This window comes from Thalassophryne amazonica, chromosome 8 (genome assembly GCF_902500255.1).
Source record: "Thalassophryne amazonica chromosome 8, fThaAma1.1, whole genome shotgun sequence".
NCBI classification, from domain to species: Eukaryota; Metazoa; Chordata; class Actinopteri; order Batrachoidiformes; family Batrachoididae; genus Thalassophryne; species Thalassophryne amazonica.
In genome coordinates, this window is record NC_047110.1 from 6,823,527 (window position 1) to 6,837,333 (window position 13,807).

Consider the following 13,807-nt stretch of genomic DNA (forward strand, 5'->3'; position numbering starts at 1 on the left):
CCAAAACGACAACACTCGCCCTTAGAGACTGGGCTAAGGGGGGGTCAAAACATTCAATTGAGACACACACAGATTGCCACACGACTCCCAGTCACAATCCTGAGCGGGGATTTAACCCTTCAAGCCCCAGCACTGGTGGACACGGGGTCAGAAGGGAATTTGCTAGACAGCAGATGGGCAAGGGAGGTAGGGCTCCCTCTGGTGGCATTGCAGGTTCGGGCACTAGATGGCACCCTCCTCCCTTTACTCACAAGACACAACCAGTAACTCTGGTGGTGTCTGGAAACCATCGGGAGGAGATTGAGTTTTTTGTAACTCCTTCTACACGTGATTTTGGGCTTCCCATGGATGTTGAAGCACAATCCCCGGATTGATTGGCCGTCTGGGGTGGTGGTTCAGTGGAGCGAAACCTGCCATCGGGTGTGTTTAGGATCCTCGGTTCCTCCCGGTTTACAGGCTAAGGAGGAGGTCAAAGTCCCTCCCAATCTGACGGCAGTGCCGGTTGAGTACCACAATCTTGCTGACGTCTTCAGCAAGGATCTGGCACTCACCCTTCCCCCGCACCGTCCGTACGATTGTGCCATTGATTTGGTTCCAGGCGCTGAGTTCCCGTCCAGCAGGCTGTACAACCTCTCACGACCTGAGCGCGAATCAATGGAGACCTACATCCGGGACTCATTAGCTGCCGGGCTGATCCGGAACTCCACCTCCCCGATGGGGGCAGGTTTCTTTTTTGTGGGCAAGAAAGATGGTGGACTCCGTCCATGCATTGATTACAGGGGGCTGAATGAGATTACGGTTCGCAATCGATACCCGTTGCCATTGTTGGATTCCGTGTTCACCCCCCTGCATGGAGCCAAAATCTTTACAAAGCTGGATCTTAGAAATGCGTATCACCTGGTTCGGATCCGGAAGGGAGACGAATGGAAAACGGCATTTAACACCCCGTTAGGTCACTTTGAGTACCTGGTCATGCCGTTCGGCCTCACTAACGCCCCCGCGATGTTCTAAGCCTTGGTTAACGACGTCTTGCGGGACTTCCTGCACCGATTCGTCTTCGTATATCTGGACGATATTCTCATCTTTTCTCCGGATCCTGAGACCCATGTCCAGCATGTACGTCAGGTCCTGCAGCGGTTATTAGAGAACCGACTGTTTGTGAAGGGCGAGAAGTGCGAGTTTCACCGCACGTCTTTGTCCTTCCTGGGGTTTATCATCTCCTCTAACTCCGTCGCCCCTGATCCGGCCAAGGTTGCGGCGGTGAGAGATTGGTCCCAACCAACAAGCCATAGGAAGCTGCAACAGTTCCTCGGCTTCGCTAATTTCTATAGGAGGTTCATTAAGGGCTACAGTCAGGTAGTTAGCCCCCTGACAGCCATGACCTCTCCAAAAGTCCCCTTCACCTGGTCGGATCGGTGCGAAGCCGCATTCAAGGAGTTGAAACGACAGTTCTCTACTGCGCCAGTTTTGGTGCAGCCCGACCCTAGCCGCCAGTTCGTGGTTGAAGTGGACGCCTCTGACTCAGGGATAGGAGCCGTGCTGTCCCAGAGCGGAGAGACCGATAAGGTTCTTCACCCGTGTGCCTACTTTTCACGCAGGTTGACCCCAGCTGAACGGAACTATGACGTCGGCAATCGAGAACTCCTTGCGGTGAAAGAGGCTCTTGAGGAGTGGAGACACCTGTTGGAAGGAGCGTCTGTGCCGTTCACGGTTTTCACTGACCATCGGAACCTGGAGTATATCAGGACCGCCAAGCGGCTGAACCCCAGGCAAGCCCGCTGGTCACTGTTCTTCGGCCGTTTTGACTTCCGGATCACCTATCGCCCCGGGACCAAGAACCAGAGGTCGGATGCCTTGTCCTGGGTACACGAAGAGGAGGTCAAAACTGCACTGTCGGATCCACCGGAGCCCATCCTGCCGGAGTCCACTATCGTGGCCACCCTCACCTGGGACGTGGAGAAGATCGTCCGGGAGGCCCTGGCACGGAGCCCGGACCCAGGTACAGGTCCGAAGAACCGTTTATACGTCCCACCAGAGGCCAGAGCTGCAGTCTTGGACTTCTGTCACGGTTCCAAGCTCTCCTGTCATCCAGGGGTGCGAAGGACCGTGGCAGTTGTCCGGCAGCGCTTCTGGTGGGCGTCTATGGAGGCCGACGTCCGGGAGTATATCCAGGCCTGCACCACCTGTGCCAGGGGCAAGGCTGACCACAGGAAGGCCCAAGGACTACTCCAACCGCTTCCTGTGCCTCATCGCCCCTGGTCCCACATCGGCCTGGATTTTGTCACGGGCCTCCCGCCGTCCCAGGGCAACACCACCATCTTCACAATAGTGGACCGATTCTCCAAGGCGGCCCACTTCGTGGCCCTCCCGAAGCTCCCAACAGCCCAGGAGACAGCAGACCTCCTGGTCCACCATGTTGTCCGTCTGCATGGGATACCCACCGACATCGTCTCAGATAGTGGTCCCCAGTTCTCCTCACACGTCTGGAGGAGCTTCTGCAGGGAAATGGGGGCCACCGTGAGCCTCTCGTCCAGGTACCATCCACAGACGAAGGGACAGGCAGAGCGGGCCAACCAGGAACTGGAACAGACCCTCCGCTGCGTCACATCCGCGCACCCGACGGCCTGGAGTAACCATCTGGCCTGGATCGAGCATGCGCATAACAGCCAGGTGTCTTCTGCCACCGGCCTCTCCCCATTTGAGGTGTGTTTGGGGTATCAGCCCCCGTTGTTCCCCGTGGTGGAGGGAGAGGTCGGTGTGCCCTCGGTCCAGGCCCACCTGCGGAAGTGCCGTCGGGTGTGGCGCTCCGCCCGTTCTGCCTTGTTGAAGGCCCGGACGAGGGCGAAGACCCATGCAGACCGCCGGCGATCCCCGGCCCCTGCTTACCAGCCCGGGCAGGAGGTGTGGCTGTCCACGAAGGACATCCCCCTCCAAGTGGACTCCCCCAAGTTGAAGGACCGGTACATTGGACCTTTCAAGATCCTCAAAATCCTCAGTCCTGCCGCAGTGAAGCTCCGACTCCCAGCTTCACTGCGGATCCACCCGGTTTTTCATGTGTCCAGACTCAAGCCTCACCACACCTCACCCCTCTGTGCTCCCGGTCCGGCGCCGCCTCCTGCCCGGATCATTGACGGGGAGCCGGCTTGGACAGTGCGCCGGCTCTTGGACGTCCATCGAATGGGCCGGGGGTTCCAGTATTTGGTGGACTGGGAAGGGTATGGACCCGAAGAACGCTCCTGGGTGAAGAGGAGCTTCATCCTGGACCCGGCCCTCCTGGCCGATTTCTACCGCAGACACCCGGACAAGCCTGGTCGGGCGCCAGGAGGCGCCCGTTGAGGGGGGGGTCCTGTTGTGTGGGCCGCCAGAAGAGGATGTACTGCTGGCCCACCACCAAAGGGCGCCCTGCCTGACGTGCGGGCTTCAGGCACGAGAGGGCGCTGCTGCCACGGACACAGCCGGGAGTGACAGCTGTCACTCATTAATTCCTGACAGCTGTCACACATTCTTCATCATCACACTCCATAAAGACCAGACATCATCTCCACCTCATCGCCGAGATATCATACTTCATTGGAGGTAATATCCTCAGCCGTTTGTGTCTTTTGCAATATATCTGTATATTGTGAGTGTTTGCAGGAGTACCGGTTCCTTTTTCTGTGGAGGCTGAGTGAGTGCAGGACGGCACTCTTTTCCCCTGAGGAATCACTGCGGTACTCTGCAACATATTGAGTGAGAGGTGGAGGTGGCATTCCCACCGCTGTTGTTACTGGGTGTACACACACCCACACTTGACTGTCTTTGTTCTTCGCCAGCAGTACCAGATCCGACAGTCGGGGACGGTGATCACCTGGGAATTCGGGACTTGGCGGTTCCAGTATTCACCAGGTTCTGTGGGGGCGGAAATCGTGTGGTTCCGGCTCTTCTCAGGACAGACGTCTTCTATCCTCGAGCCTGCCCACACGTCACCTTTGTAATTTGACTGTAATTATATTCTGAGATTGTCTGTATGTTCGTTGTGCACGTTTCACAACATTAAATTGTTACCTTTTGGCTCATCTATTGACCGTTCATTTGCGCCCCCTGTTGTGGGTCCGTGTCACTACACTTTCACAACATTTTAAAGTGCTTTATAAATAAATTGAGATTGAGATGTTACAGCCTTATTCCAAAATGGCGTAAATTAATTTTTTTCCCCTCAAAATTCTACTCACAACACCCCATGTGTTGTGGTTTTTACAAAATTTTAAAATTTTTGCAAATTCATAAATAAAAAAACAAACAAACAAAAAAAACACTAAAACTTCACAGAGTTGTCCTGAAGCCACTCCCTTGACATCTTGGCTGTGTGTTTAGGGTCATTGCCCTGCTCAAAGATGAACCGTCGCCCCAGTATGAGGTCAAGAGCACTCTGGAGCAGGTTTTCATCCAGGATGTCTCTGTACATTGCTGCATTCATCTTTCCCTCAATCCTGACTAGTCTCCCAGGTCCTGCTGTTGAAAAACCATCCCCACAGTATGATACTGCCACCACCATGCTTCACTGTAGGGACGGTGCCTGGTTTCCTCCAAACATGATGCCAAAGAGTTCAATCTTTGTCTCATCAGACCAGAGAATTTTGTTTCTCCTGGTCTGAGAGTCCTTCAGGTGCCTTTTGTCAAACTCCAGGTGGGCTGCCATGTGCCTTTTACTAAGGAGTGGCTTCCGTCTGGCTGCTCTACCATACAGGCCTGATTGGTGGATTGCTGCAGAGATGGTTGTCCTTCTGGAAGGTTCTCCTCTCTAGACAGAGGAATGCTGGAGCTCTGACAGAGTGACCATCGGGTTCTTTGTCACCTTCTTGACTAAAGAGTTTTTCAGACCATGTGCGCAGCATAGTCAATTTGTCACCGTCGCTAGCATTTTTTGCAAAAGTGGACGCACAGATGAAGTGGAGATTTCTACGTCACTATCTGGTTTTCGTGAACAACGCCAACAATCGCCAGAGACCCACAGACCCGGGCAGAGAGAGAGACAGCAGCCGGACAGAGACCCACAGACCCGGTCAGAGAGAGAGACAGCAGCCGGACAGAGACCCACAGACCCGGTCAGAGAGAGAGAGACAGCAGCCGGACAGAGACCCACAGACCCGGTCAGAGAGAGAGAGACAGCAGCCGGACAGAAACCCACAGACCCGGTCAGAGAGAGAGAGACAGCAGCCGGACAGAAACCCACAGACCCGGTCAGAGAGAGAGACAGCAGCCGGACAGAGACCCACAGACCCGGTCAGAGAGAGAGACAGCAGCCGGACAGAGACCCACAGACCCGGTCAGAGAGAGAGACAGCAGCCGGACAGAGACCCACAGACCCGGTCAGAGAGAGAGACAGCAGCCGGACAGAAACCCACAGACCCGGTCAGACAGAGAGACAGCAGCCGGACAGAGACCCACAGACCCGGTCAGAGAGAGAGACAGCAGCCGGACAGAGACCCACAGACCCGGTCAGAGAGAGAGACAGCAGCCGGACAGAGACCCACAGACCCGGTCAGACAGAGAGACAACAGCCGGACAGAGACCCACAGACCCGGTCAGAGAGAGAGACAGCAGCCGGACAGAGACCCACAGACCCGGTCAGACAGAGAGACAGCAGCCGGACAGAGACCCACAGACCCGGTCAGAGAGAGAGACAGCAGCCGCACAGAGACCCACAGACCCGGTCAGAGAGAGAGACAACAGCCGGACAGAGACCCACAGACCCGGTCAGACAGAGAGACACCAGCCGGACAGAGACCCACAGACCCGGTCAGACAGAGAGACAGCAGCCGGACAGAGACCCACAGACCCGGTCAGACAGAGAGACAACAGCCGGACAGAGACCCACAGACCCAGTCAGAGAGAGAGACAGCAGCCGGACAGAAACCCACAGACCCGGTCAGAAAGAGAGACAGCAGCCGGACAGAGACCCACAGACCCGGTCAGACAGAGACAGCAGCTGGACAGAGACCCACAGACCCGGTCAGACAGAGAGACACCAGCCGGACAGAGACCCACAGACCCGGTCAGACAGAGAGACACCAGCCGGACAGAGACCCACAGACCCGGTCAGACAGAGAGACAGCAGCCGGACAGAGACCCACAGACCCGGTCAGACAGAGAGACAACAGCCGGACAGAGACCCACAGACCCGGTCAGAGAGAGAGACAGCAGCCGGACAGAAACCCACAGACCCGGTCAGAAAGAGAGACAGCAGCCGGACAGAGACCCACAGACCCGGTCAGACAGAGACAGCAGCTGGACAGAGACCCACAGACCCGGTCAGAGAGAGAGACAGCAGCCGGACAGAGACCCACAGACCCAGTCAGAGAGAGAGACAGCAGGCGGACAGAGACCCACAGACCCGGTCAGAGAGAGAGAGACAGCAGCCGGACAGAGACCCACAGACCCGGTCAGAGAGAGAGAGACAGCAGCTGGACAGAGACCACAGACCCGGTCAGACAGAGAGACAGCAGCCGGACAGAGACCCACAGACCCGGTCAGAGAGAGAGACAGCAGCCGGACAGAGACCCACAGACCCGGTCAGAGAGAGAGACAGCAGCCGGACAGAGACCCAGAGACCCGGTCAGACAGAGAGACAACAGCCGGACAGAGACCCACAGACCCGGTCAGAGAGAGAGACAGCAGCCGGACAGAGACCCACAGACCCGGTCAGAGAGGGAGAGACAGCAGCCGGACAGAGACCCACAGACCCAGTCAGAGAGAGAGACATCAGCCAGACAGAGAGCCACAGACCCAGTCAGAGAGAGAGACATCAGCCGGACAGAGAGCCACAGACCCGGACAGAGAGAGAGACAGCAGGCGGACAGAGACCCACAGACCCAGTCAGAGAGAGAGACATCAGCCGGACAGAGAGCCACAGACCCGGACAGAGAGAGACAGCAGGCGGACAGAGACCCACAGACCCAGTCAGAGAGAGAGACAGCAGGCGGACAGAGACCCACAGACCCAGTCAGAGAGAGAGACAGCAGGTGGACAGAGACCCACAGACCCAGTCAGACAGAGAGACAGCAGCCGGACAGAGACCCACAGACCCGGACAGAGAGAGAGACAGCAGGCGGACAGAGACCCACAGACCCGGACAGAGAGAGAGACAGCAGGCGGACAGAGACCCACAGACCCAGTCAGAGAGAGAGACAGCAGCCGGACAGAGACCCACAGACCCGGACATAGAGAGAGAGACAGCAGCCGGACAGAGACCCACAGACCCGGACATAGAGAGAGAGACAGCAGCCGGACAGAGACCCACAGACCCAGTCAGAGAGAAAGACAGCAGGCGGACAGAGACCCACAGACCCGGTCAGAGAGAGAGACAGCAGCCGGACAGAGACCCACAGACCCGGTCAGAGAGAGGGACAGCAGCCGGACAGAGACCCACAGACCCGGACAGAGAGAGAGACAGCAGCCGGACAGAGACCCACAGACCCGGTCAGAGAGAGAGACAGCAGGCGGACAGAGACCCACAGACCCGGTCAGAGAGAGGGACAGCAGCCGGACAGAGACCCACAGACCCGGACAGAGAGAGAGACAGCAGCCGGACAGAGACCCACAGACCCGGACAGAGAGAGAGACAGCAGCCGGACAGAGACCCACAGACCCAGTCAGAGAGAGAGACAGCAGGCGGACAGAGACCCACAGACCCGGACAGAGAGAGAGACAGCAGCCGGACAGAGACCCACAGACCCGGACAGAGAGAGAGAGACAGCAGCCGGACAGAGACCCACAGACCCGGACAGAGAGAGAGAGTTTTATAATGTAAGAAATGTTTTTAATTTCAAAATGTACAGTAATCAGAAATTAATCTTGAATAAAAAACCTGCATACATAAGAGATTTTCTAAAAAAAAAAAAAAACAGCTGTGTGTAAATTAACAGTTGACACATTTCTGCATCTTCTGTGTTCTGACCTGATGCCTTATTTCTATTGGCTACGTCAAGTCACAGCGCCCAGCAGTGAAACTTGTTTTAAATGGTAAATGGACTGCATTTATATAGCGCTTTTCCATCTTCATCAGATGCTCAAATCGCTTTACAATAATGCCTCACATTCACCCCGATGTGAGGGTGCTGCCACACAAGGCGCTCACTACACACTGGGAGCAACTAGGGGATTAAGGACCTTGCCCAAGGGCTCTTAGTGATTTTCTGGTCAGGCTGGAATTTGAACCAAGGATCCTCTGGTCTTGAGCCCAACAGCTTAACCACTAGACCAGGGGTGGGCAACCTGTTCCAGAAAGAGCCATGAGGGTGCAGGTTTTCTTTGCAGCCACTGACTCCACCAGGTGATTTTACTGATTTTACTGAGCAGATGGAATCAGTTAATCAGTGAAATCACCTGGTGGAGTCAGTGGCTGCAAAGAAAACCTGCACCCTCATGGCTCTTTCTGGAACAGGTTGCCCACCCCTGCACTAGACCATCACCTCCCCATCGGGTTGAACTTTGACCGTGGTGAGTCTGACGTCAAGCAGAGGTGCGCACTCGCGGCAGAATGTCATGCAAGCTTGGTTTTGGAGTTTGTGAGATGCTTCTCATTGAAAATAAAGGGTTTTACGCTCTTTGTTTGCGCTCTTCTCCCTCAATCGCCTCAATCACTTAGATGGACGGCCAGATCACAAATCACAAAAATCTAAAAAGAAAACCCCAAAGCAAAACAAACAAAATGTTTTTTTTCCCACATTTTTTCATTATGGAATATTGTGTGTAGAATTTTGAGGGGGAAAAATGAATTTCATCCATTTTGGAATAAGGCTGTAACATAAAAAAATGTGGAAAAAGTGAAGCGCTGTGAATACCTTCCGGATGCTGCAGTGGACATTAAAAGACTAAAAAAACACTGATACTGACTGCAAATGGTCACATGTTAAGAAGATGAGACATAGTGAACAAATTCAATCTCAACAGAAGCTGGTTGTTGTTTTTTTTTAACTGTATTGGAACTGAGACCCAACACCTGCAGCCGTGCAGATTATACAGGAACTCACCTGCTGAATAATCAGAGGCAAATCTCAATATAAGCAAAATGGTCACACGCTCAGGGTGGTCACTCGCGTGCTTGCAAAGAAAGAAGCTTTTGTCTGCGTGAGTCAGTTTTTGGTTTTCTTGTTTGCTCATCTGGTTTATTTCAAATGTGCTGTTCTACCCTCTGGCCAAAATTCTTCTGAGCCCCTCGCACAGCCCCACAGATGCTGGGATCCTCCTTTGTCAAAGGTAACATTAAAAAGCTTCCAGCCAAAGCAGCGGTGCTGTGGAAGCGCTGCCACCATCTTAGACTGTTGATCTCTGTTAAGTGTGGATACCCGGCCCGGGCCCAATGGGTTAGGCCGGGTTTGGAGAAATATTTTGAAATGATAATTGGGTTTGAGTCTGGTCACATCAGCACAAAGACACTGAATGTACGGAACCTTTCTGAAACAATGACGTCATAGCTCTTACTAGATCTTATTTTACTTCTTCTTTTATTCCTATGTATTTTACTATATCTTACCTCTGTTTTTATTGTAACTATTATATGTTTTTATGTATGATGATATTTGTGTTTTAGTGCTGTCTGTCTCCTGTGCTGGTAAGCCGAAGACAATTTTCCACCTTGGTGGACAATAAAGAATTATTCTATTCGATTTTCATTCTATTCTATTCTATTCCATTCTATTCTGCCTCTTTAAACTCAGCCGCTCATAATGAATGACATGTTGTTGATGTTAACAGTGAAATGTAACACTTTTTGTCTTGGTGGATCATCAATGGGATTTATTATCGTTGCGAGCAGAATGCTGAAGAGATGATGGATGGTTGTGGCAAACACTTGTGAATAAAAGGACACTGTGACACTGAGAAAATAACTGCAGAAAGGACTTTCGGTTTTTAAAATAAGCATTTTTTTTCTTCTTCTTGGTAGCAGAACAAAATGGGACTGCATATATTCACAAACAATTTCTATGATATATCGTCTCAAAAAATGTCTTACGTGGACAACAGTTTTCTTCAGGCTGTGATGATTACACCAGATGAAATGACACAAGATGTCAGAAGACTTTACTCTGTGTGCTTGGGCCAACAGGTCTGCTTCACATCATGCAAACTTTATTTTTGTTAATTAAAAAAAATGAAAATACAAATGAAAAATTCTTCCTGCTGCTTCCTTCCTTGCTGGCTGAGGATGTGTTTAGAATGAAAATAGAGACACTAACAGTGTCAAGGTTCGGACACAAATATGAGACCGAAGTGCACTCTGCAGTAAAGTTTAATGTTCCAGTGCCAGCTTTGGTTTCTATCATTTTATGGATATGCAGAGTAAGGCTGACAGCTATTGATTATTTTAGTAATTGAATATTCTATCAATTATTCTGGCGATTAATCAAGTAATCGGATAAAAAGTGCTGCATTTTAAACATCAATAGTCCAGGGCTCTCCCTGAGCAATGGCACAATGTCACTGTGTCATCAGAGAGACTGCCACTGGGTAATTATTTATTTTTTCATGTCTTTACAAGTTTTAGAGCTTTCCTGGTGTCAGGAGCTCAGCCAAAGTTGGGCCAAAGTCTTGTCATTTTTTTTTTAAATGGCGATGGGATGTGGCTGTTGTTTTGTTTTCCCCAGTTTGTAAAATGTAATCATTTTTAAGTTGTTTGTTTGTTTTTTTTTAAGGTTGGTGGACTGGGTCCCTGCAATTCAGCAGATGCATTTCAGCTGGAGGTTGAACATTCAATCCTCGCAGACAGTTTTATTATTATTATTTTATTTAAGTTACCGTGTCTGTGAAGTGTTGTGTGTTGTCCAAAAAAGCGAAAATTAAAAAGTGAAACACTCAGTGTGAGTCTGAACAAAATACAGAAGAAAGAGAGGATGTTCTTTGAGAGACTGTTTGTCAGTGTGGCCGGGGATGGAGCTGTGACTCGCCTGGTGTGAGGGGAGAGCTGAGAGAGACAGCAGCCCCACGTAGAGCGGAGAACAGCCAGCGGATGAAACAGTGTTTGTTAAAAACAGAAACACACTGCTTCGCTCTAAATAGGCAGTCAGTCTGTTTCGGATGATCAGCGTGGACCGTCTTTCTACTAAAAGGCTTTATTTTATTCTGTCGCGTTGGAAAGAGCTAGTTTTAGTGCTAAATGGATTACACTTACATGGTGTATGAGCATGCTCTAGTCTTCTTCTGTTTTTTTTTTCTGGGGACATTACAGCGCCACACACAGGCCTGGCATATGTACTACAACGTTAAACGAAGCTTTGCAGCACAGAATTTGCCTCAAACATTTCTTGTAGTTGAATTATTCGAGTTACTCGACTAATCGTTTCAGCCCGAGTGCAGAGTTTGGTTTGACTGTATCGTTGGGGGTCATTACACATTATGAACATATTCTATTGATCTTTGCCTCTTGGTGCATCTGTTCTCTTTGAAAATGTGGCTCTTATCTGGAGGGTGAGGACATATTTATTGTTTTTAAATGGAACTCAAAGAAGGCACAAACCTTTTGTGGAAATTCTGTAAATTATCAAAGGATCACCACCCTTGTTTCAAGGACAAAAATTCATTGAATCAAATTAAACTTTGTGCTGCTCCCCCCACGGTGGTATATATTAGATAAGCCAAATTTGCAAAAAAAAAACAAACAAAAACAACAACAAACAAACAAAACAGTAAAACAAAAACAAAATCCTTTAATATTTTTTGGGTCATGGCCTGGATGTCGGCTGTTTTGTTGTCTGTCATGAAGCCAGTCCTGATAACTGCCCCATTTATCTTCCCTTCTCAGTGAACCTGTCTTTAGTTCTTCAGGTCAAGATCTTGTCACTTTTGTTAGTGCTCTTCTCTCCATCTGGATTGTTGTAGCTGTAGGATATAGGGTCTCGTGACCAGACTATGGTGGGTTATTATATTTTTAAAGTTACAAAACACACCGCTTCCCTCTGCTTTAGGTCTTAACCCAGGAGTGGGAAGCAAGGGCCGAGACACTGCAGCAGCCAATCACCTCAACAGGTGGACTGGCTGCTGATGAGCTTCTCCCCTGAACATAAACACCTGATCATCAATGAAATCACCTGCTGAGACACTTGATCATTAATGAAATCACCAGCTGGGGTGATTGATTGTAAGGAAAACCTGCAGTGTCTCAGCCCTTCATGGCACATGACTGCCCACCCGTCTTAACCAATAGCAGCTTGTCATCGTGTGTCTGGTCTCCATTCTGCAGTTTCCGTCTTAACCAATAGCAGCTTGTCATCGTGTGTCTGGTCTCCATTCTGCAGTGTGTTAAACTAAGTCCACTGTCTTAACTTTGTCTTCTTTGATGTTTTGTCATATTAGAGCATCGCTGTGGACTCACAGACTGACAGAAGGACGGATGGAAATCTTTAGTGATAATACATTTATACACCTGCCCCTTCTACAGGGGTTCAAAAAATACTCATTTTAAAATGCAAAACCATAAAAGAAAAATTTAAATTTTTTTAAATTTCATGTAACTTTACACTTCAATCCCTGTAATAATTGGACACGCACACACGCGCACACACGTGCACACACACACACACACACACACACACACACACACACACACACACACACACACACACACACACACACACACACACACACACACACACACACACACACACACACACACACACACCTCCCTCTGCTCAGGAACATTTATCATTTAAGCTCTTTGAATTCTGTTTGTGACCAGATGTTTATCATTTTCATCTTTTATAAAGTTCACGTGACTTTTGAAGAAAAAAGAAAAAGAAAACCTGACATCACCAAAAACTCACCATGAGGACTTTGTCCTGGGCCTGGACAGCCTCAGGGTTCCTGTCTTGCACCATCTGCACCAGCTGTCTCAGGGCGAATGCTCTGGTTGGCACAGCTGGATCACATGCCTCCAGCAGCCAATCAGAGAAGGGCTTTGGCGTGGGGTCACTGTATCCTCCTCCAGGAACCGGTCCTGCTGCGGACCCTCCTGGGGCCACTGGGTGTCTGCTTTGGGTGTTGGGTGGAGATCTTTGACTCCTGATCTGTGAGTTACTGGGCTGAGTTTGTATGTTTTTGCTGTGGACAGCTGGACGGTTCTGTGGTTTGGTTCCAGAGTTCGTGGAACTCCGGGCAGCAGCCATCAGGCTCTCAGGTCTGTAGGCACCGTGTGTGGCAATGACGGCTCTGAGGCTGGACGCCAGCTCCTGGATGAAGACCTCAGGGTGCTTCTGGGACAGTGTCTCCAGTGGTGGGAGGAGGCTCGACATTGACACGTAGTCCTCTGGACTGAGCTTTAATATTGAGAAAGGAAAATAACAAGTTTTAATAGATCGTACTTCCTGTTTGATCATAAGGACCAGTCATCATGCGATGCTTTGATCCAGTTAACACGACGTTCTACACAACTAAAACTTTGTGTCTCTGACTGAGACACAAAGTCTCAGTCTCAGTCTAACTGACTACGTTTACATGCAGCAAATAACCCTTTCATAACCAAAATATTAGCAGTAACCCGGTTGCGCACGGCCATGTAAACACCCGCAAAAACCAGAATATGCTCATATTCCGGTTTTTAAAAACCCGAATAAGACCCCTGGGTTACTCCTTTTCTAACCCGAATATCAGGTCATATAAACGCGCATCGGGATATCCCCATAAAAAGGAACATTATTTTGTGTTCTGCACATATCCTATCCGCAAGGAGTCTTGGTCTTTTGAGTACGGCAACTACTTGTATGCGGTGCGCGCAGCCCACTGGACACCACAGAAACAGAGATAAACACCGCAGCAGGCCACTCACACTGTCCCC

The 13,807-nt window shown here is 50.6% G+C and overlaps 1 protein-coding gene across 2 annotated transcripts in view; it reads right to left on the reverse strand.

Moving 5' to 3' along the window:
* tango6 (transport and golgi organization 6 homolog (Drosophila)) overlaps window positions 1-13,807 on the reverse strand; it is a 154,038-nt gene that overhangs the window by 42,445 nt on the left and 97,786 nt on the right. For both annotated transcript variants that reach the window (XM_034175708.1, XM_034175709.1), the window contains one exon: window positions 12,798-13,289. In XM_034175708.1, coding sequence (XP_034031599.1) covers window positions 12,798-13,289 — 492 coding nt within the window. The remainder of the gene's footprint in view (window positions 1-12,797; window positions 13,290-13,807) is intronic.